Consider the following 25,694-nt stretch of genomic DNA (forward strand, 5'->3'; position numbering starts at 1 on the left):
ACTTTTTCTCAACTTTTTTTCCCCCATTCTTTTAATATGTATTAATAAAACTACTGTTCATTTTTAAGCTTGAGCCTGCTTTGCTTTTTCTCCTAATCTCTCCCTCCCTCAGAAAAAGAGTAAATACTAAAACCTCTACACCATGCAAATCCAATACACCATCCATGTCCAATCCTTTCTAAAATTTACCTGGAATTTATTCCAAATGACTGGAACCTAATAATTCTTCTGCTAAGAGGAGGAGATCAACAATTCTAGACTGGGTGTTGTGCGCAACCAAAACTTTAGCAAGGCATTGAGCTGAAAATTGTGTCTGTCCCTTTTTATAAGTGAGACCCATGCACACAACTGTTATTCCCAGACTCAGTTTAGCAGACAGTTTTCATAAGTAGTTGAATGAAATTTCAAAATTTGGTACTGTCTGTTACAATTTAAATTGATGTATACAAACATTTGTTATAGACAACAACTAAATATCACAATTACAATTATACTCAAGCCTTGTATCCTGCTTACATTTGCCATTCATTCAACTGAATTTCTTGCTGACTGGAGATAAGGGAGGTTTTTCTTATAGTCAAAGGTGTCGTAAAGTCCCAAAGAGAGGCTTGTGGAATCCTGGTCTGTGTTCCCTGAGCTATTTATGCATTCATGGCACACAAAGTACAGGCTTCAAAGGCATATGTGGTGAATAGGTAATAAAATTTTTGTTTAATTTACTGATGTGTGCCACAGCCACCCCTAACTAATGCAAGAGAGAAAGTGGGAGTTCTGCATGCTATATGCTCATTATTTAATAAGAACATTGTACAGTGCACAAACTCTGAATATTGATGAATTTCTAAATATAAGAATCACATTCTTTTGGAACACAACAAACAGACAAGGTAATGCCAAGGATAAAAATGGAAAAAATTGTGTAAAGGGATCAGCATGATGGGAAATGAGGCTGCTATCAGTAAAACATCATTTGCACTCAGTGATGGAAGTGTACCAAAGTACCAGCAGGCAACAGAAAGTTACTGGCTTGGACAAATGAGTATTATAGAAATGAGTATTTGGGATTGAGAAAGGATAGTGATGGCAGACTTGGCTATGAAACAAGTAAGCATTATACATGAAACTCATGTAGTGCTGACAAGTGGTGCATCTCTGCTTCTCTCCTAAATCATATCGAGAAGGTGACTAGGGTACAGGCATGGCTAGTTGCCTTGCCATGTGTTTAGACCATTCTGAGAAGGGCTAACATTTCTCCTCTATATGTGTCAGCTGAGATGGTACATTCAGACTGCAATGTGATGCTCTTCTCATCAAAAATTAATACTTTCTCATTAAAAAAAAACCCAAACACACCTAGTGATCTCTCAAAGAGGAGTCTGATTTCCTGATTCTGGCTGCTGAAAGCCAAAGAAGTATAAAAATTAGATTAAGGTACATTATTCCTATGTGCCTTGAGTGGCATTCACAGGTCCTTTCTAGAAGAGAAATTCTATGTGACCCGTCATGATGAAAGCCAGCCACACATCTACAGAAAGCAAATCTGTAAAGAGCTCAAGGGGTCTCTACTGATAAAGACTGTTACTGCCTTTATTTGATCTAGAGTATGCTTATATCTAAAAATGTACATCAAAATAAAAAATTCTTCATAATTTTCATGTGAAGTTAATACAAAGGGAGGACACAGCAACAATGAAGCCTATAAAACATAGGAAGATACATGATTTACAAGACAGAGCATTAACAAAGAAGAACCTCTTTCAACACTTGTTTCAATCCTGGGTAAGAAAGACCTGGCTGATTTCTAAGATGTTCCCACAAGAATGCAAGCTGTCACTCAAACTCATGATTAAGAAATCCAATATACTGCCTTGTTAACATGGATTTAAGCTGTAACAGAAAACTGTTGCAGTATTGCAATAGCACTCAGTACCATTCCTGATATTAAAAATGTATCCATAAGGTCTTGATCTTCTAAACACATTATATTTTCTAGAAGAATATTGTGCATAACCTCAAGCAGAGGTGCAGGGTGCATATTTGCAGGTGATAAGGGCTTTAACTCTATTAGTTGTGTGCTGGATGCAAGGGCTGTGTTGTCTCCCTTATTTTTGTGAAATCAGCTAATTCTGTTTATTTAATTGGTATCAAATCCCATCAGCTTCAAAAATATTGTGAGACACATAGACCAAAGAAACTCGCAGTTACTTGATAACCTCCAGCACTCTCATAGCAGCAGCAGGATACAATCCCTTACAATCCTTTACAATTCCTTGTTCTGGGGCACAGAACACCTGGCTTTGATTATTCTCACTACAGTTGACCTTTGTGTTCCAACTTGCTCGGGGCCTCTGTGCTGTAAAATTATTTCTTTCACAGGCCTGTTTGAGTACATCTTTGTCCGTTACCTTTATAGTACTCCAAAGCCATAATTTCTTTTTCTTGGTGAAAAGGTATCACTTCTCAGCAGTGAATCTCTACAGGCATTATTGAGATAGTATTTATCTCTTCAATGGAGGCAGAAATTTTAAAAGAGCTTTTTAAAAAGCATCAGCCGTAATGGTCTGGAGGATCTGAGATATGAAGTGTGAATTGTTGTTTGGCTTCACAGCCCTCTTCAAGCTCCAGCTAAATCATCAGACTGACAATATCAGGATGGCTGTGGAAGAGGAATTCCCAGCTGTCATGCTGGAGGTCATCCACTGCAGCTCTGGATCAGTTCCCTGTTGTCTCTGCTTAGTGGGAATGGTGTATGCTGTGGAAAGGGTGTCAGGGAGGCCATGGGATAATGACAACTGTGGACTTTTGGGTGCCTGGGAGCTCTTACTTACTGGCTCTGTGTTGTGCTCTGAAGTCAGCTTTTGCTTGCACTGAGAACCTGATGAATTAGGCACGTTCTCATAGAGAGCAGTCTGGCTTCCTACTGGCCGCCATATCACCCTGCTGCTGGTGTCTTGCAACCCCTGCTGCCTGCACCAGGTAGGGCCAGGCAAACTCAGGGAACAGCTCTGGGGATGGGCACAAAGACCGGCCACCAGTGGCCCTTGAAGCAGGAATCAGCACCAGCCAAAGGCAGACTTGACTCTCCAGGCCTTATCCACATGCTTAGCAGATTTCAGGCTGAACCAGGGTGGACACACTCTACCAGTGCCTGGGGATGAGTCCTGAATGTGGATCAGTTCATCATTTCCATCTGTTGAAATGGGCCATGGCAGCAGTGCTCACTCTGCTGGGGCTTCCTGCAAGGCACTTCTCCCATAATTTATTAGTCTTCTGCTCAGAATTGATGTTTTGTACTTGTTACCAAGGGCCTGGGTGTGTTGTCCCAGAGCTCTTTTAGGTGACTCTGGTGTTTACTTCCTCTTGGTAAAGAATTCTGCTGTTAGAAACCATTCTCACAAATGCTTCAAAGGCTTCCTCTGCCTCTTTGCTATCTATGTCACTCTAGCAGCCCTCCCCATAGGCTGGTTGCTGTTGGAACTGTTCCAGCTGTTGTCTGGAAGCCAAGCATCAGGATGAAACCAGAGCCCAGAGGTGTAAGCACCTTAACAGAACATAGGACTGGCTGACGACTGAGGGCACATCCATTTCCCCAGCAAAGAAAAGTTGTTTCATCTTGCGGGGGCAGATGTGTCTCTCCTTTGGCAATGATGAGCACAAAAGTACAAGTGGACAGCAGAAAAAGGGCTTGAAGTGTGAAAAGGACCATTTAAAAGATTCTGGATCAGAAGCTCCTCAGCACACAGACCCATCTGCCCACACTTGCCTGGGAAGAAGGCTCTGGGACAAATTCATATATTTAATGGTCCTGGGACTCAAGGGGAACATCACATGTGGAACTTACCAATCACACCCTGCTTGGAAAGTCTGTGGAAAAGACAGTCTGAGAGATGATACTTCATGGCACATACGATCCTAGTTGGGGGAAAGTAGATTATATATACATAAAAGCAATTTTATTAGAATATTTCAGAAAAGCCTTTTCTTTTTGTAAACAATATACTCACTAGAAATGCTCTTCATATTTCCAAAACTATAGCAAATGACTGAAATGACAGCCTCCAACTTTTGTCTTAAAAAACACAAGTGAAACAGTAATGGATTTTTATGTTTATTTCCCCCCCCCCCCCCCCCTCTCTCTTTCTTTTTTTTTTTTCCCCCAAGAAAAGTATTCTTTGTGCCTCAACAGATGAAACTCATAATTTTCTTTGTGATAAGATAATTGAAACATAGAAATCAATTAAAACAATGTGCTTTCAGCCTTTATTTCTTCATTTAAGTAATTCACAATTCAGAGGGACATGGACAATAGGCCTGTAGTGGAACAGTGTTACAATTAAAATCAATTTCTATGAAAAACAATTACAACAGCTATTGAAAATCCAGGAAGGGTTGATGTTTTGAACACAACAGAATGCATTTTAAGAAAGTATTTGTACTGAAATGAGATGGTTTGCAGATCTTCTCTTTGAATGAGGAGAGAGGAGAATCCTTCTGTTTTTTTTTACTGGAGGGTGTATATTTAATGATCTGAATGGAGCATTTTATTACATTGAGAAAATTATTTTCTCATCAACAAGTTCTCCTCTTCATGTTTCTGACTTCCATTCTTACAAAACCCACCAGAGCTTTTTTTTTTTTTTTTTTTTTTTTTATTTAATGCATGTCTCCTTTTGTTTGTAGTGGTTTAGATTTCTGCTTCAGTAATTTAACCCTTAAAGGAATAAACAATTTCTCACATGCCTTTTTGTATGCAGGCCCATCCAGCAAATATTTCCTTCTGTTCTAAATTACTTGGACACAGACTTTCCAGTGTCTTGAAATTTGATGGAAGTCTTGGAAGATAAAATGGAAGTACTGGTTGATCTTGTTCCTAAGGAGTAGTTGTCACTTTTAATTGTGCCAGGTAGGCCCATAGCTCAGAAATAGTTCCCAGTGACTGCTAGATGCAAGGCTGCAACCATTCATTAACTATCAAACATTCTTCACTGACATTCACTGCAAAATCTTCTGGCTTCAGTTCTAAAGCAGAAGCTGGGAATGGGGAAGTTCCAAGTGCTTGGCTCATGTATAAGCAAAACAATCTTGATTAAAAGATGAAGATCAAGTTGGCCACAACTCAGTGTTGCAAATAGAGTTGTTTTAGGACAAATTCCCTATGATAAACACTGGCAGCGGTAATTTGAAAAGTGTATGCTTGTTACTTTATCTATTAAAGTGTTGGGAAACGTGGAAATAATAATTTTCTTTCAAGAAACTTAGATTAGAGAGTGGAGAAATTATGGGACTTAGTTTTGGTAGCCTTGTATAAGGACCAAACAGAAATGTTTTTGTAGTAGTAATAGTCTGAGTGCTTGGTGTGACGCTTGACAATTGATGTGTATTTTGCATTAATTTCAGCATTTCTCATCAATAATCAAAGGCAAAGATGCAAATCTTGTAGATGCTTTAGGAGATAATCATGTTTTTCAAGCTTTGCAAAGCCACTAATTAAGTGAGACATTAAGAGGTCCTTTCATCCAATATACCACTGAACTGCATAAAAGACAGCATCTAGCTGGTGTGCATCTCTCATGACAATTTTCTTTCATATACTGCCACTGCTCTGCAAGATCCTTTAATTTAGAACTATTGGAAAGTCTGGCCACAGGGCAGGTGACTGCTGTCACCACCTTGCCAAGAGGAGAGCTCATCTGGAGCACTTTAAACAGCAGGGCTTGCATTTCTTAAAAAATATTTTCTTCGTTTGATACCAACCTCCATCAAAATTATCATTCCTCACACAGGTATGGGTGAGCTATAACTCCTTGGCTTTATAACCCTTAGGGAAATGGCAGAATCTTCCTTCTGAAAGGTAAGTATTATTTTACTCTCCAAAGAGTTAGAGGCCCAGGGCTTTGATTACAGCTAAGAAATCCTGAGTTGCAACCTTCTGTTTGTGTTAACAAACTGACAGCCATGTCTTCTCCAAGCCAGGCAAGGATGACCTGATGTCCTTTAACAAAATGTGACAGCCTGCCAAGCCTGTAAAAGGCAACAAAAAAATTCAACAAGTCCCCTTAAAATACAAATGTTTCTGCAACTTGGAAAGCTGCATTGCCTCTAACCCCTTTGCATGGCATGCCAGTTCAATGTGAAAGCAAAATGTCATTTGCAGTGCATTAGAACTGGTGCACTGCACAGATGCGTAACAAGTCAGTAGAATCTTATGGTGAGATGCTTGTTTTCAGTGATGGCAATACTTTGGTAAGGATGTAATCTATAAATCTTTGTAAAAACAGCAAAGAGCTCTCTTAGCAAAAGCGATAGATTGAATTAATTATCATTGTCTTCCTATAATAAAATAAGTGTGCTCTCCATCATTTGTGCTTTTGAGTTATATAAATAGGAAAGTTATTGGAAAATAGCTCAGAAAAATATAACTTCCACTTAGGGACTGATGAGGTAAACAAGATATTCCAGCTGGTGATTACAGCATTAACTAGCTGAAGGAATCCCCTAGCTATTAATTAATAAACCAGAGCCTGCAAACCAAAATAATTCCAGAATTACTTAGACAAGGTGCTAAGTATTAATGTAACAAAATTTTTTGGGCAAGTTTTAATTTCTATTCATCTTTATTCTGCAGTCATGCATTTTGCTAACTTCTTACTGTATTTCATTTCCCATTGATCACCAAGGTTGAAACATCCTTCCAAGAGAGGGAAAATGAGGCTTCCCATGAGGAATTTCTTGTATCTAGGAAAGTGAGAATTTAGACTAAATTTCCCAGACTGCTACTGAGCATGTAGACAGAAAGGCCAGTTCCTTTGCAACAACTCTGTGTTTCTTAATCCAGCACTTTCACACTTTATTTGCACCTTCCCAGCATGAATTACCAGCCTCTTCTCCAGTTACAGATAGTACCATCGATGAACAAAGCCCTTTTTTTTTTTAATAGCATGTCATCTACAGCTGTATGTGGGAAGGTTTTATGATGCAGAAAATTCACTGTGAACATTCCCTCATGTGAGAAAAACTCGGTCTCTGTGAATTGAGTTTACTTTGTAAGTAGTTGGATTTTCAACTTCCCATCAACTTGTAAAAATACAAAAAATATTAAACCCAGGAATTTCATAAAATAAACTTTGGATGCCAAGATTAATTTATTTAAAGATGTCTGTATTATCCAATATAGGGCTACTAACTATGTGGCAAATCCTCTATAGTGGATTTGCAACAGTATAAATATTCTTTAAAATTTTTGAAATTGACTGTGCTGTAGAAAATTTTGTATGCTGTTAAAAATCTAAAATGTGTTTTTCTGTTAAGAATTATTAATAAATCTTACAATTTTTATTATTTTTAAATTTTAATGAATATGTCAGTGATTGCCTGATGTGATGGTGTTTACCTGGTTATCATGGAGGAAACTAGTGGCTTCTTCTATGGTAAGAACTAGAAATGCTCAGTAGATCTTGTGATATAGGAACAGGTTCTACCTCTTAATATAGTGTAATCTCAGGGCGGAAGAATCTTTTGAGGATAAAACCTCTGTTCTCTGTGCAGTGGTAGGTGCAATGGCTCTTTTTTCATATCATACTGAAGGCAGTGTTGCAGTACTTTAGACTGCCAGTTAGATCAAAAATATTATTAATAAGGTAGATTTCTATAATAAAATAAATAGTAAAGTTTCACTGACAATTTGCATTTGCATTTGACATTCTGCTTCAGAGGAGAGTACAGTGATGCAAGTCTGTCAAAATCTTTTGGAGGGGTCAAATGCAAGCTCAGGAGGATAAGACATATTTCAGGGGGCATAGGAGAGCTCAGGTTCTGCCCTGTCTGTCTCTGCTCCTAACAATCTATCAGGATTTGAAGCTGCTTCTTCTTTTCCTGAGGTAGCAACTGTTTTCCCTTCTAGAGAACAGGACTCTAGCTTAGAGTATAATGGGTATGCGGGAGATAAATCTTAATTCAGATTAACCCAGAAACCATAAAAAAGTTTTGCTGTTGGTAAAAGTACTTAGCTGTGGAAAAATGGGAGTAGCAATAGTTTAGATTATAGCCTGTGTCCTTCTTCAAAGCTGACCTCTGATGTAGACTTGGTAGACTGTGGCAAGTCTCAGGGGATTGAAACAGGTTTCAAGCTCTGCAGAATCTTCTTTTTCCCAGTTAATTCTTTATAATTACAGAGGTGTTTGAATACTGGTGATTTCCTCAATAACCATGTTTCAGATGCAGATTTTCAGTATTTATTGCCTTCCAAGTGACACAGCTGGTGAAATCTATCTTTCTGCTGTTCTCTCCATGGTGCTGTTATGTGGAATGTTTTTCTTCTTCCAGCATTTGCCTGATTGATATCCCCATCATTTACCTGAACACGCTGCATGAGTGAAAGTGAGGAAACAGGCTGACCAATACTTTGTACAGATAATAAATTCCTAAACATATCTGAATGAGACCCAGATTTTTCTCTGTGGTTGTGGGCTTCACACAGTGAAGGAGGAGATTGAATGAAAAATATCAGCCAGAGTCTTCTCCTTCCTATTGTGTTCATTCAGATTCTCCATTTAACGGGGGTGGGCCTGAAGAGTTAACTTGTTGTGAAGACCTGGCACTAAGGACCCCAGATCTGGTGTTAAGGAAATGGTATTAATCTTGTCTTAGTTTTCTACACTACACCTCAGGGAATAAAGTGATATGCTACTGTAAGGGTAACAATGTAAAGTTTCTTCACTTTTTCAAGTAAATTTTGCCACTCCATGGAATTATTTATTTGGGTTTCATTGTGGATAAGTATGACACACATCATGACGTAGGCCCTAAAGCAACTTTTAAAATGACATTCAGGACAACCGTCTTGACAACAAAGCTTTTTTTTTTTTTTTTTTTTCTCCATTATATTTGCATATTTTGCTCAAACATGAAGCGAACTTATGGACAAACCTGAATTGTCACGTGCTTCATGGATCATGACAGCAAGGCTGTTTCATTTCCCATCCATACTCATGATCATATATATCAAAATAAATTACAGCACAATTTTTTCATGTTAACCTTGTCACTTTTTAAAAACAATATACATTTAGTACTTGAAATAAGAAAGAAACAAAACAAATATAACTATTTTTTTCACACACAAACATGTACATATGAACTACATGTGCTTGCAAACAGATTTCAGTGTGATGATATTTTAATATATCTGCACTATGGCATTCCCTCCACAAACAATGAGAGACTTGTTATCATGTGTACTTGCTCAAAAGCCAACTTCCTACTATATGGCTGTAAGCTCAACAGATCAGTGTTATAGTTTACATCTTGCTTATACAGTGCCCAGTGTAATGAACCCAAAGTGTTTGCTTTTAGTATCAAAATGACATAAATTAATTCTTTAAGAAGCAGTAATATATTGTTTTCTGAAAGACCAAAATTATTAATAAATGTACTAGTTGACCACCATCTTCACAGATACCTGTGCAGCTGCCTATGCACAATGCTTCAAAGCCATCGTTTTTGGCTTTAAGTGTGAGGACGTGATGTTTCTATCTTGCAAACGCCATGAATGGAAATAGGCAGACTTCCTTAAGGTCACAGATTTCCATTTGCCTTTTATCCTGTTCTTTCCAGAATGTATATTTTCATTTTCTGCAGTTCACTTAGCAGTGTAAATATTAAAGCAATCCAGAATAAAAGGCACAAGATGCCACAAGATGAGAAATAGTTAAAACATAAGCTTTGCTTATTTTCTACTACAACCTGCTTAGTAGAAAGCAAAAAACCTAGATTAATTTATCAAATTTCCAGGAGCAACAGAATAGTGTCGAGAGGATTTCTCCTGATTTATATTGCCTGACTACAGTAGAAAACTGGTTTTCAGTCTCCTACTGCAACACCTCTGCTTCATGACAATTTTGGTATAGTTGAATAAATACAGATAATCAAATCATGAGGCAAAAGTCTGTTCTTTTGTATGCTTCTATAAGCTATTTTAATATGAAAGATAAAAAATCCTTCAATTCAAGCTAAAATAACATAGAGCATTTTATTGACTATGCCATCTCCTTCCTCATTCTGCTGATGCTATAAATACAGATTTTTATTTCCAGCTGGCCTTATATCCAACCACCTGCTTATAGTGAAAAAGATAAAACAAAACAAAGCAAAGCAAAACAAAAACCCCCCAAACACTGGAAATTTCCTGCAGATTGTTTTTCACATGTAGCTATCTCAGTAGCAAGATTCTCACAAAAGCTGATTTCATTTTCAGGAGGAGGTTTACTCAAGCTTCTTCTTCCTTTTTTATTTTTATTTTTGGTTTGAAGAAGGTTTAAGATCCTGCTTTGTGATCTAGATTCCAAAGGCCATGTGAACATTCAATGAAACTTAACCAAATCCAGAGATCTTCCTTTGGCATCACAGTAATTTGAAACTGAGAAGGGTATTGAGTAGAGCTAGGACAGAGACAATAGAGTGTGTGTCACTGAACTAACAGTGATTCTTCTAAGCTGCCAAGGAAAATGGAGGTTTTAATTCTTATTACAGATAATAAGAACAGGGCATGCAAATTGCTTGACTAATTTGAAAAATCTCCTTCATTTCTTGAAACGTTCTCCAGCTATCAGGACCTTTGACTTTTCCAAAGATGTTCCTATAACTCCTTCAGACACAATTAAGTTTTAAATTACTGGATGAGAACTTTGTAGTTCTTTCATGGCTCTTTTTAGCAAAAAGAACAGTCACATAGGATACTGAAAGAAGGTCAGAAAGCATGTATCCAGTGTTTTCCCACATGTTGTTTTATCTCAAAACCATGGATCAACTGCAGCAGACTGAGATTTTTAAGACACTACTGCTGGGCTGTTTATCAGAGTTACAGTTCAGTGAGGAGGGACAACCTGACCATAGGTTTTCTTCCCTGCTACTCCATGTCAAGCCAGATGGTGAGCTGAGAGGATGGGAATGGGCAGAGCAGTCATCATGCTAGCACCTAGGTACACTAGGACCATTCAGTGGAAAAAGATTATTAGCAAACTGGTCGAAATAGACTTCCTCTTCCTCACTTCTTTCTGGATGTTTCACTGCTGTGAGTGGAGGTGGAACAGACTGTAGCTTATTATGCAAAATATTGCTTTCTGTGAAGAAAAATTGATAAGGATTGTTCATTTTTATTGGTGGCTAATGGACTGTATTTTTACAGAATGCAACAGTGAATGAGGCAAAATAACTACATGACTATAGTTTCTTGTCTATCCTTGTCGGAAGCTGCTGTTGTCCTTAGGCAGCCAGAAACAGCCAACGCTTTGTCTTTTCATGGGTTAAATGTGGATTTTTGTCATTCACACATCATAGGAGTCTTTCTGGGAAAGTCTAATGTCAAAAACAGATATCCAGGCATGGTGTAGAAAAGTCTGTTTCACATCTTTGATGTGATTCAGTTTAACATGGCCCACATACCTCAGTAATCTCCTTGCCAGTTTATTCTCCTTTTACAAAGTTTAGATATGATTTTCTAATAAATATTAATGATGACTCATGTGCCTAAATTACAATTAGTTGTGCTGAGGATGTAATATATAATACTTCTTAATTTTCTTCATATTGTTATAGTTGTTGTTGTCATAGGTGATGCAAAATCAAGATAAACGAAATGTGGAAGAAAAAAAAGATAGCTACTATTTATGTAAATAAAGACGAAGCTTCAATGGCAGTATGACAATAAAGCCAACTTAAATGAAATTTAGTTAAAAAATATCTGGTGACATCAGCAGTTCTCTAGGGGCTTTAGTATCTCCTCTTCAGTTGTGTCTGGAGCGGTTGCATCTGCTGGCATTAGAACCATCTGTGAATGTATAATGAGATGCATACAGAGGGTATATACGTACAAAGTAACTTCCCAGTCCAAATTTAACAAGTTAGGCTTTTGTGGACAAAGCCAGTCTGAAAAGGAAGTTGCAAAGTTAAGAAGAAGAAGAAGGGACAGAAAAACCAGAACCAGGTCAAAATTTAAAAATTAGGCTGAGGGAGGGGGCTGCTTAGTCTTTATCCATTGTTGAATCATTGCACAAAACCTCTTTTCTGTATACATTGCTTCAATGTTCACTTTAACTCACTTACAAAAAGTTTAACTGAGTTGGAAAAAGGGCTGGGTTAAAAAGTGTTTGATTGGCCAAGACCAGAGAGAATGGTGCCACAACCAGTTGGTTTTTGGTCACTGGTATTGTTCCCAGGGCTCAGGATTTGGCCCAATTTTGTTTAGAATCTTTATCAATGACCTTGAGTGCTCCCTCAATAAGTTTTCAGGTGACTCCAAGTTGGATGGGAGTGTTGATCTGCTGGAGGACAGGAAGGTTCTGCAGAGGCATCCAGACAGGCTGGATCAATAGCTCAAGGCCAGTGGTATGAGGTTCAAAAAGGCCAAGCACTGGGTCCTGCGCTTGGGTCACAACAACCCCATGCAGTGCTACAGGCTGGGGACAGAGTGACTGGAAAGTAGCCCAGCAGAAGGGAACCAAGGAATGCTGCCTGACAGCAGCTGGCCATGAGCCAGTGTGTGCCCCAGTGGCCAAGAAGGCCAATGGCATCCTGGCCTGTACCAGCAAGAGTGTGTCCAGCAGGACCAGGACAGTGACTGTCCCTCTGTACTCAGCACTGGTGAGGCCACACCTTGAGTGCTATGTCTATTTCTGTCCCCCTCATTAGAAAAAAGAAATTGGGGTGCTGGAGGATGTCCAGAGAAGGCCAACAGAGCTGGGGGAGGGTGGACAGTATAAATCCTTTGAGGAGTAGCTGAGGAAACTGGAGGTGTTTTGTCTGGAGAAAAGGAGGCTCAGGGGAACCTTATCATTCTCTAAAACTCCTTTTGAGGAGGGCATAGCCAGGTGAGGGTCTGCCTCTTCTCCCAGACAACCAGTGACAGGAGGAGAGGACATAGCCCCAAAACTGCCCCAGAGGCAGTTCAGGTTGGACATCAGGAAAAATTTCTTCACTGAAAGTGAAGTCTGGTTAGGAATCATAATGGACTGCCCAGAAAGGTGGTGGAGTCACTCACTGTCTGTGGGGGTGTTCAGTAAATGACTGGACATGGCACTTAGTGTTATGGTATAGTTGTCAAGGGGGGGGATCAGTCAGAGATTGGACTTGAGGCTCTTGACGGTCTTTTCCAACCTAAATCATTCTGTGATTCACTGTGATTCTGTAAGCACTTGTACATTCATCTGTTCTTACCTTAATACTGATCTGTGCAAGTGGACTTCAAAACATATTTGCGAGAGGCCCAGACATTGCTCTTACAGGAGTTATTGACAAGGGTATTTTGGTACCTGTTTTCTCAAGTTTCTTTGCTGGTTCTGACATTTTCAGCTTCCTCATTTTCTTCAAAACTGTTGCTGCTCCTCAGAGTTTTGTTGCACTGACTGCCAGGTAAATTCAGGCTAGTGTCAGCATGGAGATCAGCTGGTATACAAGTCAGAGGTAGGTTAAAACCTTTGATTCCTCATTTAGTGCCAGGTATGCACTATCAACCTGTTTCTGAATATATGATGAGGGAGCCATGTGGGTCAGATGCCTTCTCACAGCCCCATCCTTTTTTCTTCCCTGCAATAAAATAAACTGTGGTGTGTCTCCTTGATGTCTAGCAGAGAAGTGACTCCTTCAAGAGGCAGGGTAAGCATTCTTAAAAGAATTGCCAAAAAGGTGCTTGTCTAGGTCTGACTTTGACACTGTATTCCTTATTCACCCAAAAGAGCCATAGTTAGTAAGTATCCCACAAATACATAAGAAGGAGACTATGAGAAGCAAGACAAAAAGTGTCTCCAAGTCTTGCTGTTGTCACTTCTGTTAAGAGGTGCCATATGCCTTGTTAAGTCCATGCTGAAATAAGCAGGCTGCAAAAAGTAGAACATTGCTAGAGGCAGGGAACAAACGCTGATTCTGAAAACGTGACTACTGACTGAACTCAAGGCATACACAGAACGCTGATAGCTCTGCAAGGTGGTGCTCAGCAATAGCAAGTGGTGATTTCCATCACCTGCACACATTTCACATAGATAACAAAGCACATTTCTGCTCACAAATCCTTGCAGTGCACTAACTGCAATCACTTCTTAGAGTCATTCTAAAGGGAACAGGAGAATACAGAAACTCATAATTAATCCTAAAAGTACTTTTTTCCCCTAAGGTGATGTTTTTTGATTTTTTTTTTAATTGTGTCATTTAATATGAAGAAATCAGCTGCAAATGTCTAGAACTTAGGTGAATTTTTGCTTCTAACACTGATTTTAACATTTAACATGAAATGACTGCAGGGGCAATAGATTACTAGTTGAAAAAAATGACAATTACAAGGGAAAGGCACATGCAAATGTCTTCAAGGGACAGTTCAGAAACATTTTGTTTATCCCCATTTGTTTCTTTAACTGCCCACATTAAGGTACAGTAGAGTTTTGGACTTCAGTGCAGTGGTTATTACATCAATAAAAATAATTTCCTTAGTGTTAGGATTTAGTCAAGGGTTATTCCACTATATTTATGTTCTACAAATGTCATAGAACAAAGAGTATTCTTATCAAGCATGTCCATATATCTCCAACTATCTAGTTCAGAGCATAAAAAATAAAGGAAGCAAGAAAACCCAACTCTAAACTTAAAGCCAAGTTAAGTGAAGAAAATTCTAAGAACCCTTGCAGCCTTCTCTGTCAGGCAACCTAAAATGAAGCAATGATGCAATCAACCACTAAAAAAAGAGATTCTCAAAACTGCTTAGGCTTGGGTCCTGCAGCTAAGTCATGGGTACATCTGAGGAGCACAGCTGGATTTTACAACTTTTGGCACATTTCCCTTGATAGAAGTGGGAGATTATTTTATCCTACTTTTAAAATCTCTGCCAAAGAATGTGGATATTAATTTTAGAAACATCTAAAGCACCTGCATCCTATTATAGGTCAGCCTGACTTTGGTTTAAAAATGCCAAAATCTAATACTAAGATTTAACACAGGCTCTTAAATAACATAAATCTGAATGTTCTGTCTTATAATATTTTCATATTCATCTTGGTTAAACACATATAAAGTCATTGTCATCCTTACTCCAGGTTATGCCAATCATTTAAAAATGGTATGTGCTATCAACCATGTATGACAAACCTATGGCTCATAACCGGTGGAACAGTTGAGAGGTGGCTGAACAATTTTGCATCTTGCAATTGCTAAGAATTTTTTAAAAAATCATGGCATTAATAATAAAGAATAAAATTTCACTTCTCAGTCTTCTGAGGAATTCTTTGGAAGCACAAAACAAACAAACAAAAAGTTACTTGTACTGAAATAATGTTCCACTGCTGTCTTCTCTCCATTTAAAAAAATTCCTAAAATCTGGAAAAACTCACCCTTCTTGCTCTAAGATACTGCCCCTGAAAGAAACATAACCACATTGTTCTTAAAATGGTATCAAGAAAAGCTAAGTAATTTGTTCTTGGAAATTAGCTTTGTGTCTTTGTGTTATCTACAGATATACAAGATGAGAATGACAGTGGCTAGAGGTTCATTATATCTGGCAGTATGTTAGCCTTTTTGAGGCTATAATGTTTTAAATATTATTTTAGTATTGTAAATCCCCATATTATGAATGAACAGCTGTAGTTTACTTGGCATTGGAGAAGAGTTCATTCCTAGTGTTTGTATGTTTTAATTCACTTATATAAAGAGTAAGATGACCATATTTCCCAAGGAGTCTGCAGAATGTATTATGCTCTTTATTTGGCCCAGTACACATTAACATTTTAACAGCAGCTTTGAAATTAAAATTAGGACTAACAAAACTGATTCTCTCTCTTCAAGGCAGAACTGAACTCCTCCATGCCAGCATTGACTAACGGGTTGCCCTCCCTGTGTGAGAACCAGGGCTATATTACAGTAAACTGGTCCAGTGTGATATCACAGATATAAAAAATATTCCATTCTGTATCAAAATTAGGCACATGCCTTATATTTATATGAAGAGTAGATCAACAGAGTTGAGTGGTTTTGCTCTCAACTATTCATCTCTGGCCTTCTACATGAGGAGAAAAATATCTTATATTATTTCTAATTAATAACTACAAGGATCTAATTTGGGTTTGATGGAAGTTAAAAGATGGGTGACATCACACTTGGGTCAGTACTGGTGGATATCTAAAAGCACAACCTCTCATTTGTATTGCTTCAAAATGTACACAGTATAGATGTAGATTTAAAAAAAACCCAAAAAACAAAAAACAAAAAACAACTACTGATTTTTTTGTTGTGTTGAACCAACTAGAAGGGAGGATGCAAAGGTTTACCAATTAGATATATGGATAAAAATTTCACTGTAGGGTGTGGTTTAGACAAATGTATCTTTTTCTTTAAGTATGTAAATCCTACACTGTAGGTTTTATTTTCTTTTTCCTTTTGTTGCGGTAGAAAATGTTGAACAATTGTCCATGAGCATGAGCCAGTGGTTCATTGCTGATATCCCCAGAATGCCAATATTTGCAATGCAAACAGTTAGTACAATTTCCCAGTTCTATGAAAGGCCCTGACACATCTGCCTCAAGGTCTGGAGGCTCTGTTGTATAACCACAAATAGTCTTTCCATTTTCATATAACCTTTTGATACACTGACAGCTGCATTAAGCTGCTTCTGCCCAGCAATTCCACATGCCAGGCTGCTTTAATTGGTTTTAATGCCACAGAAAAAGCACTGCTAGAAGAATACCATCAAATCATTTTCATATTGAACCTTCGTGGTCCAGAAACCTCCCCTTCAACCACAGCACCATTGTTTTTGCGAGGGACATATTCAAGGTCAATGCTGGTTTTGTGTTTGCCTTTCCCTCGGCTCCACACAAAAAGAAGAAGGAAACAAAATAAAACCACTCCAAGGAATGTGAAACAGCCCATAGCTGTAGACACCAATATTGTCTTAAGGTCCAGAGAGTAGCTGTTTGCATTAGTTCCATTAGAACTTGTGTCGTTGGAGTCTGTCATATACATAGGGGTCCTGTTGGCATAAAGGAAACGGTCTGAAGTAAACCCCTTTACCGTTAGGGAGGCCGAGTAGGTGTCATTTCCAGCTGCGTTACTTGCAATACAGACATAGATCCCAGTGTCCTGGTCTTGGGCAAATCGAATCTCCAGGGTGCCATCTCCCAGGACAGTGGCTCTACCATTTGATTTTGTTGTGATCAGCCTCCGGCGTGGGGTAACCCAGGAGATGGTAGGCTGTGGGTCCCCATCAGCATTGCACATCAGCTGCACGGTCTGTCCTTCCTCCACTACCAGGTACTGCAACTTCTTGTCTTGTATCTTAGGCTTCTTACAGGTGAAGTAAAAGGAGAGAGCTGTATTGTGAAAGTCTCTGAATGACCTCTCTTTGACACTGTCTGGGCCAGCGCACATTGGTGGCTCGCCACCAAACTGCAAAGTTGGCTGCCGCTGCAAAATCCAAAGAAGACGGCAGTCACAGGCCAGTGGGTTGTTGTTAATGCAGAGGACCTCAAGGCTTTTAGAGGAATGGAATACATTCTCTTCTAGGGTTTCTAACAGGTTTTGGGACACGTTAAGCACACGTAAGAATCGGAGCCCTTGGAAAGCATGTGGTTCAATGGTGCGCAGCTGTGCCCCTACCACGTGGAGCTCCTGCAGGCGCACTAAATCTGACAGCATGCCTGCCTCAATGGTGCTGATGGGGTTGTAAGAGAGGTTGAGATGTGTCAGGTAAACCAGATGCTTAAAAGCAGAGTAAGGTACTGCAGACAGGTTGGTGTTTGTGATGGAGAGAGAAGTCAGGTTGAGACCGTACAGACTGTTGGCAGGCAGCATGTCCAGGAGGGGCCAGGCCTCTATCTGCAGGTCTTTCAGGCGAAACAGTCTTTTAAAGGCATATGCCGGCAAAGCATTAATGTTGAGCTGTTTCAAATGCAGACTGATGAGGTTGTGGAGGTGAGAAAGAGCTTCTGTTGGTACGGCTGTAAGGTTGCATCTCTCCAGGGTGAGCTGCTCCAGGCTAAGCAGCCCACTGAAGGCCCTGTGTGAAATATACACCAAATCATTGTCCCCAACCTCCAGGGATTTTAGGTTATGCAGATCTTGAAACATGTAGTCCAGCAAAATGACAATCTTGTTTTCACTTATATCAAGCTTTGTTAAGTTTGACAACCCAGTGAACACCCCAAGGGGGACCAGCTTCAGACGGTTTCCTTTCAGCCTCAAGGAGCGCAAGTTGAAGAGATTGTTAAAAGCTCCGGGCTCAACATTGGAGACAATATTGTCGCTGAGGTCAATCTCCTCCAGCAATGGGTATGATGTGAATTCCTCAGGGTTAACACTTTTCAGTCGGTTTTTGCTGAGGTCCAAGATTTTGGTCTCAATGGGGATGCCTTCTGGAATGGACATCAGACGTCTTCGGTGACAGCTGACAGACTTGTTCTGTGCCGAGCATTCACAGCGGGCCGGGCAGCCCACAGTGGGGCTTGTGAAGACAAGCAGCACAGCCAGACCCAGGAACGGCTGCCAGCATGATAAAGCTGTGTGACGCATGACTCCACTGATCTGGGCTAACCCTCTGTCACGGCCTGTGGGGTGAGGATGGGAAAGGGGAGAAGTTAAGTCTGCAGAAAAAGAACAGTATGATTGCAAAGGAAATGCATGTGTTTTCATATTGAGCAAATCAGTAAAACCTATTTGAATGGCAAGACCAACATAAAAGCAGATGCTATTTCAATACCATAGGGCTAGTCAAAGGATTTGTTTATCCAGCATTTTCCTCCACATGTTGGAGAAGACAAAACCACCTTTTCCTACTACAAACAGTACGGGGTCTTTCAGTCTTTTCTCAGTCTCAGTAGATTTCCTCAAGACAGTGCTATAATTAACCCAGGGATAAATACCATACACTATGCAAAAAAGGCTAATAGCATTTGTGATAAGTTTAAGGCATTGGGTTTCTGTGAGGTGATATGAAACTAAGATTTTGTCTCCCATTAGTGTTTTAAGGCAAACCTTAATGATGGATTATAATCAAGAAAAGGAACTCATTGGCAATGAAAAATTCCTTTTAACATTTATTGCATATATTACAGCTATAAAGAGATGAGGATTATTCGCACATACACATACACAATGGCTTAGATGAGGAAGGAAGAACTGGTGCATCTCTGATTAGAATTTGTAATAAGTCAAATTGATTCTTTGCTTTAACTGCGAGATATTTTGTGTGACTCTTTAGAACCCAAGACCTGAGAAGGGTTTACAGATTACCTCTTTGTACTTCCAAGACATATAAACTAGTTTTAGGAAGACAAAAACAAGGTAAGATGAGCTGTCTGTGTTTAAGCAGCACAGTGTCCAAAGAAGTACCACAGATTTAATGAAAATAACAGTTTGCAAGGGATTTATTCATTCCTGCCCTCAGGTTAAAAATGAGGATAGAAGAAGACAAAATAACCTTTACTAAATTAGCTACCCTTCTCCAAACTATGTACTTTTCAGCTTTAGTTACCAAAAGCAGTACACTTTTTCTAAGTCTACTTAGAAGCTACTAAATGAAGGCAATAGCCTATTTCAAAAGAAGAAGAAGAAAAGGATATATGTGTTCATCAAAGGAAGCTGTGCTTGAGATCTTCAGAGTAAAGCACACTGCGAGCAAGGACCATAGAAGTGCCTTAACGCCTGTGGTACAGCCAACTTGATGAGGCTAAGGTGTAGTGCTGGGATTCAGGCTTCATAACATTATTAAGCCTTATAATGTGCCCCAGGCCTTGTGATGCTTTTTCTTGACTGTTTAATTTGGACTTAATTTTAATTGTACTTGTAAAAATACTTACATAACACCCACCATTTGCTACCTCTCAGGTCTGCACAGATAACTATGGCCCATGTGGTCCTATCCACAATGACAAAATTACCCAATAGTCAAGAATCAATCACTTTATCTGTGTCTTTAGGCTTTGAGCGTCATCTGGCTACTGTGTAAGAAATTTTCAACTTACATTTGAGTCAATTGTCACATAGATTGTAATATAAAAGAAACCTTCTCATACACAGAAGATAAATACATTTAAACAAATATGGTATAACTAAATTGATGATGCAGTCAGCTGTTTGAGCAAATAAGCTGTATGAAGCACATCAAAACAATACCGAGTAAAATACAGACTGATGAAAAAGAAAGTCCCGCCAGTAACTCTGCTACAGCAACTTTGCACTCCACTGGTACACAATTTGGAATATGATAACTCACCAAAATCATCCTGTCTGACAGAGAAGAGTTGCACTCTCAGATTGTGGAAGAACAGAACACTGGAGACTCACCCCATGAAGTGCAAGCAAAAGAGCAGATATTCGGATCTATTGACCTTATTGGATCTTAAAAAATTCTAAACAGGATCTAGGAGGTTTGGATTGTAAGCATTAGTACTATTGTAACTGGACTGTGAAATAAACAGCTGTTGTGCTCTGACTGTTAAAAACTAAACCGAGTGAAAAATTATTTATCTTGGAGCTCCATACAAACTGTGTTCTTTGACTTGCCCTATATGAATGATGCACATATTACTGCTCTCACTACTCTATGGAAGAATTTCACTCTTGACTGATGGTGGCTTTGTATTCCCATTTTTATACTTCTATGCAGAGACTATTAATGTGAGGAACATTGCATGCTGGTATTGACATATAGACTGGAGACTGGATGAATTTTTTTCTGTATGATATTACCTATAAAAGCACATTTCCACTTTGTTCTAGAAGGACAACCTACTGAGATTTAGTTTTCCCCTTAAACTGTAGTCTTGCAAGTAACTATTGCTAGTTATCTCCTGCTGTGAGAAAGGTTTTCACATATAAACTTCACTTCATTAAGCACTGACTTAAAACTGGAAACCAATAGGGGACTCTGAGTTAGGTGTTTGCAATGAATTTAGATCAGAGAGGCTTCTGGGTGCGCTGATCATTACTTTCAGAGCTCAGTCCGTGAGGTTAGTGCTTTCATACTGATACTTCTGTCACACAGGGATTTCATTTCCTACCGTATCCATCTAATAATGTGTGAAGCACAAAGTAAACAGGTTCAGTGGAAGATGAGCACTCCTGGAGTGTTTGGTTTAGATAGTAAAATATGAAACACTTTTTCCAGATATCCAATCCACCTGGTAACTAAAACTTCTAAGGAGAACCAAGTAGGAGGTAGACAGTATAAAAGATGATAAAAGGCTTTTTAAACTGTTGCTGGAATAGAAAAAAAAGCAATTCAAACATTAACAGTAGTCTTCTGAAAAGGTATGTGCACAGATATTGAGATATATATTTATGTGTAAGGATGTGTGCTTGTATGTCTACATGCTTGCAAGGAAACATGATTCAGGACTAAGATATAACCTTACATTTCAGTAAAGATAAATAATAAATCATATTAAATATCAAATCAGAAAAACAAAAATTACATGTATCAATAAATACAGGTTAGAAGAAAGTGTAAATTAAATTTATTATTACAATTTACCTTAAGCCAGATGATACTGCTATTCTTTCTGCTAACCAAATCTGTGACTACATTCTTCACTTTGAATGGCTTAATGGAAAAATTACTTCATTCTCATTATGGAAAAAAGGTAACCATATTTCCAGCCAGGGTTAAAAGGTCTAGCAAGTGAAATATGTGTGGGACAAGGTGAATTTTGGAAGAAGCCTAGAGTGAAATTTGACAATCTTTTGCTTATGGTCCCATTTGAATTTGATGAATGTAAAGTCATATTTCAGGACATGTCCAGTAACATCACTAGCTAGACCTACCATGTGCCTTCAGTCTAAGAACATTTTGAAAGGATACAGTCTCATCTGTAAAGTATATTCCGTGTCAGTGTGATCACAATTATTTTTTACTTTACATCCATTAATCAACAATGTTACTTTAAAAAGAGAGAAGTTATGCCATTAAAAGATATTCCTCACTGCAAGACAATTTCTTGCAGTGCAAAATTATTTTCTGCATTTCTTTAGACTTGTGGGATGTTAATTAATTGGCAACATCACTGGCACAGTGCTGCACTGTTAGTGTCAGTGTTCAACATGATTGCCTCTCATTCCTGCTTAAACAGCCAGCACTACTTTATCTTTTCCAGAGTAAGTATTCCCCCTAGACATCTGCAGCATTGTTATTTACTGCTTCCCACTCTTCATTGTGATGCATAAAAGAAAGTAAGGTGTATGCATGCAAGTATGTATATACACATACACACACACACATATAAATGTAAGCTGAAAGTATAGTCTTACTGATCTGTGATTGTATCATGCCTTGCACTACACAGTACTCCTCTAAAATTATAGCTTGCAAGATAAAAATTAAAAAAAAACCCACATAAATTATTATGAACTGAGAGTTTTTCTATGTTTGAATGTGAATGACAGCCTGTAAAATTGTTTTCCTAACCTTTCTGGGGTATTTGTCATGCTTTGATACACTCCGAGAAATGAAATATATGAAGGACTTATTTATTTAAAAATAAAACTAATTACCTTCTTTTTGTCTTTCTCTGGCTCTGTTATCTAATTCCAAAGTCAAGAATCAGTTTACTGTTTGCTGATACTCTTTTTCAAAAGACAAAAGAGGACTCTATTCAAAGTTCAGCTAGGCAATTATGAAAGCTCATTAAAGCTTTTAGTTAATAGTTCCATGTGATCTCACCCAAAACAGCCATCTTTGCTTCTCGGAAATGTAAATCAGTTTGGACAACGTTCTGCAGCTTTGAATCTTCCCACAAGTGCTTTACAAGAATGCACAGTGCCCTGTAGCTTTTAAATTGAAAAACTATAAATTAAAAAAAAAAAAAAAAAAAAAAAAAAATTCAAAGGCAACCCAATGCTCTCCAATGCATTGCAATTCTAAATATAATATATAAGAATGTTCGAAATCATGCATATGTTATATATTTTTTCACTTTTCCCTCTCTCTCAGACTAATTTTGAAGCCTTTACAGTGGAAAGCCAGAGTGCCCTTGACCATGGTCCGTTCCAAGTCTCATGTGATGCTCCAGTATTGTATGGGACATAGCTTTAGCCAGAAAAGGTGAGAGTCACAAGATCTGTTTCTGTCATTAGCTGCATTGACATCACCTAATGCTCTGACTTGGTAGGTTTGATCTCACCTTTCCCATCCTTTTTCTCAGCCTTTCAGACAAAATGAAACCCCAGTGGATCATGTCAGAGATGACAATTTTGCCTGATGGTCACTTAATAATTTATGTTCGAAACATCCCTTTATGAAAACATGCTGTACTCAATAAATGTTCTAGAATTAAATGCTTCACGAGAAGACAGACTTGTACTGATTATTCACTTCAATGCTACCAGGTAATCCTGAGAACCAGGTGAATTATCTGTTTTAAAAACGTGTGCTGGGTTGACCCTGGTTGGACACTGGATGCCCACTGAATCTGTTCCATCACAGCCCTCCTGTACAGGACAGAGTTGAAAAAAAAAAAAAAAAAAAAAAAATGTTCATGCAATATGATATAGCAGGGAGAGAATACTCACCAGTTACCATTGCAACAGACTTAGCCAAGGGAAATTAGTTTAGTTTATTACCAATTAAAACAGAGTATGATAGTGAGAAGTGTAAAACACTTGCCCCAACCTCCTCCTTTTTCCTGGACTCAGATTTACTCTGCATCTGTTATCCCTTTCCTGTATGGCAGTGCAAGGCTTTGGGAAATGAGAGCTGCGGTCAATTGATCACATTGCCTCTGTCACTCCTTGTACTCTTCCCCTGCTCCAGCATGGGGTCTTTTCCGCAGGAGACAGTCCTCAATGAATTTCTCCAATGCTCTCCCATGGGCTGCAGCTCTTCATGAACTGATCCAATGTGGATCCCTTTCATGTTGTGCAGTCCTTCGAGATGGATATTTCTTGAGACTGTGTTTAGGGATAGTAAATTGTTCTGCCTGTATAAGATTGTTTTTCCTATGAATGCCAAATTTTAGCATTGCTGTATTTTAAGGCAGGGAGCAGATGCTGAGGAGTGTAAATGTTTCTGTCTTTCCATGGCTGTCATCATCTGTCACACTTCAGCAAGCAGTAAGCCAAAACCGTTGTTCAAATCTTTGTAATAATACACCTTTGCTCACGTGCTGGGCAGAAATATACTGAATGTGTGCAGTTTATTTTTATTGAATAAAACTACTGAACTTCTGTGATGCAAAATTTTGGTAAGTGTGGTTTGGAAAGTTTTTCATTCACAGATTTATCTGTCAAGCACCTATTGCAGTTATGTTGGAAGAGCAGCTGGTCTGGTTTTGTTGAACTCTCCTTTGGTGCTGGACTAGACCAGATAAGGGCAGGAAGGATAAGTAGCCTTTGCTGGTGGACTGTGCCCAAGGCAGGAATGGTGGGAAGCATTGCCCAGGAGAAGAAGGGAAGATGAGAAACAAACTGAGAGGGTTTTAGGGACTGCCAAATGACATGCGAAAATATGAGACATTTAGAAATTTTCTTACAGTGGGACACAATGCCACTAGGAGAATGAAGGAAATCCTGACTGTGGCATTTTCTGATTGAGCTGTGCAATTTAGACATTCCCATTAGATGTTCTTTCAATGTGAGAGTCAGTTTGTAATAACAAAGGCTTTTCCTCATCAGGTCTCATGTCTGAAATTTGTTTAAGTTTAGTGTATTGCTCCCAAATCCTATCACAGGCTAAGTCAAGACTGCCTATATACTCTAAAAAGGATGATTATTCTTTAAATCAGAGCATCTCAGAAACTGTTCAAATGAACCTAGGTGTTCTACCTTCCCTGTCTCTTTGATCAAGCTTTTATGCTTATGCAGAGATTTTGTTCTCCCTCCCTTTATTGATCTCTTAAATTCAGCATTTAAATACACTGCAAAATATTAAGTGGATATCTGCATTCCAGTAATAAATAGATTTAAGAATTCTTGAATAACAGCAGCAGCAACAACCACCAGTCTGACAATTAATTGAATTGGAAGCAAAGTTTTGATTCAATTATTCTGCTGTCCTAGGATAATTCTTGTCTACTTAAGTCATCAGTAAAAACTTAATGGACTAACATCCACTCAGAAATTAAAGTCAAGTTGCATTTGTTTTCAGAAGAAAAGAAAAGACCCAGGTCATTAAAAAGTCATAATACAGAAACAGGAAATGAAAGCAAAAGAGGCAACTAGATCAACTTGCTTTATTAGCCTATCCAGTAGAATTATTTTAAGATTACTTAAAATCTTTGTATCGAATGTTTTAAAACTAAAAAAGTCGGTATAGTTTTAACCACAAATACTTATAATTTTGTCTGAATCAAAATGAAAGAAGCATGTGTGCCAATACACAGAAGGTAAGAAAATCACAGTGAAAAATTCATTTGTAATTATACAAATTATCAGTAAAAGTCTTTGAAATCCAGAGTATCCAGATCAAGCAAAGAAATGAACCCATCACTACACCTTCTGTTTTTAAACCAGTGTTTCTAAGATTAATTTACCAATTTCTTTCAGTTTTCACAGAGAAAGTGAACCTCAGGAAGAAATCAGAAAGAAAAAATAATAAATCTTAAGGATTGTCTCCCAGGAGATATTTCATGCATAAGTAACAGAAAAAGAAAGTGGAAATATTTACAAGAATTATAAACACTTCCACTCACATTTCCACTGACCTTGCTGGTAAGTTGAAGGGGAAGAGATTT

General features: G+C 38.5%; 1 protein-coding gene across 5 annotated transcripts in view; it reads right to left on the reverse strand.

The window, feature by feature from the left end:
• Window positions 1–15,481: 15,481 nt before the first annotated feature.
• The window catches only part of LINGO2 (leucine rich repeat and Ig domain containing 2), a 467,557-nt gene continuing 457,344 nt past the window's right edge, over window positions 15,482–25,694 (reverse strand). For all 5 annotated transcript variants that reach the window (XM_040090096.2, XM_058424072.1, XM_058424073.1 and 2 more), the window contains one exon: window positions 15,482–18,575. In XM_040090096.2, coding sequence (XP_039946030.1) covers window positions 16,720–18,540 — 1,821 coding nt within the window. In that variant the 5' untranslated portion in view covers window positions 18,541–18,575 and the 3' untranslated portion in view covers window positions 15,482–16,719. The remainder of the gene's footprint in view (window positions 18,576–25,694) is intronic.

This window comes from Hirundo rustica, chromosome Z (assembly GCF_015227805.2).
Source record: "Hirundo rustica isolate bHirRus1 chromosome Z, bHirRus1.pri.v3, whole genome shotgun sequence".
NCBI lineage: Eukaryota > Metazoa > Chordata > Aves > Passeriformes > Hirundinidae > Hirundo > Hirundo rustica.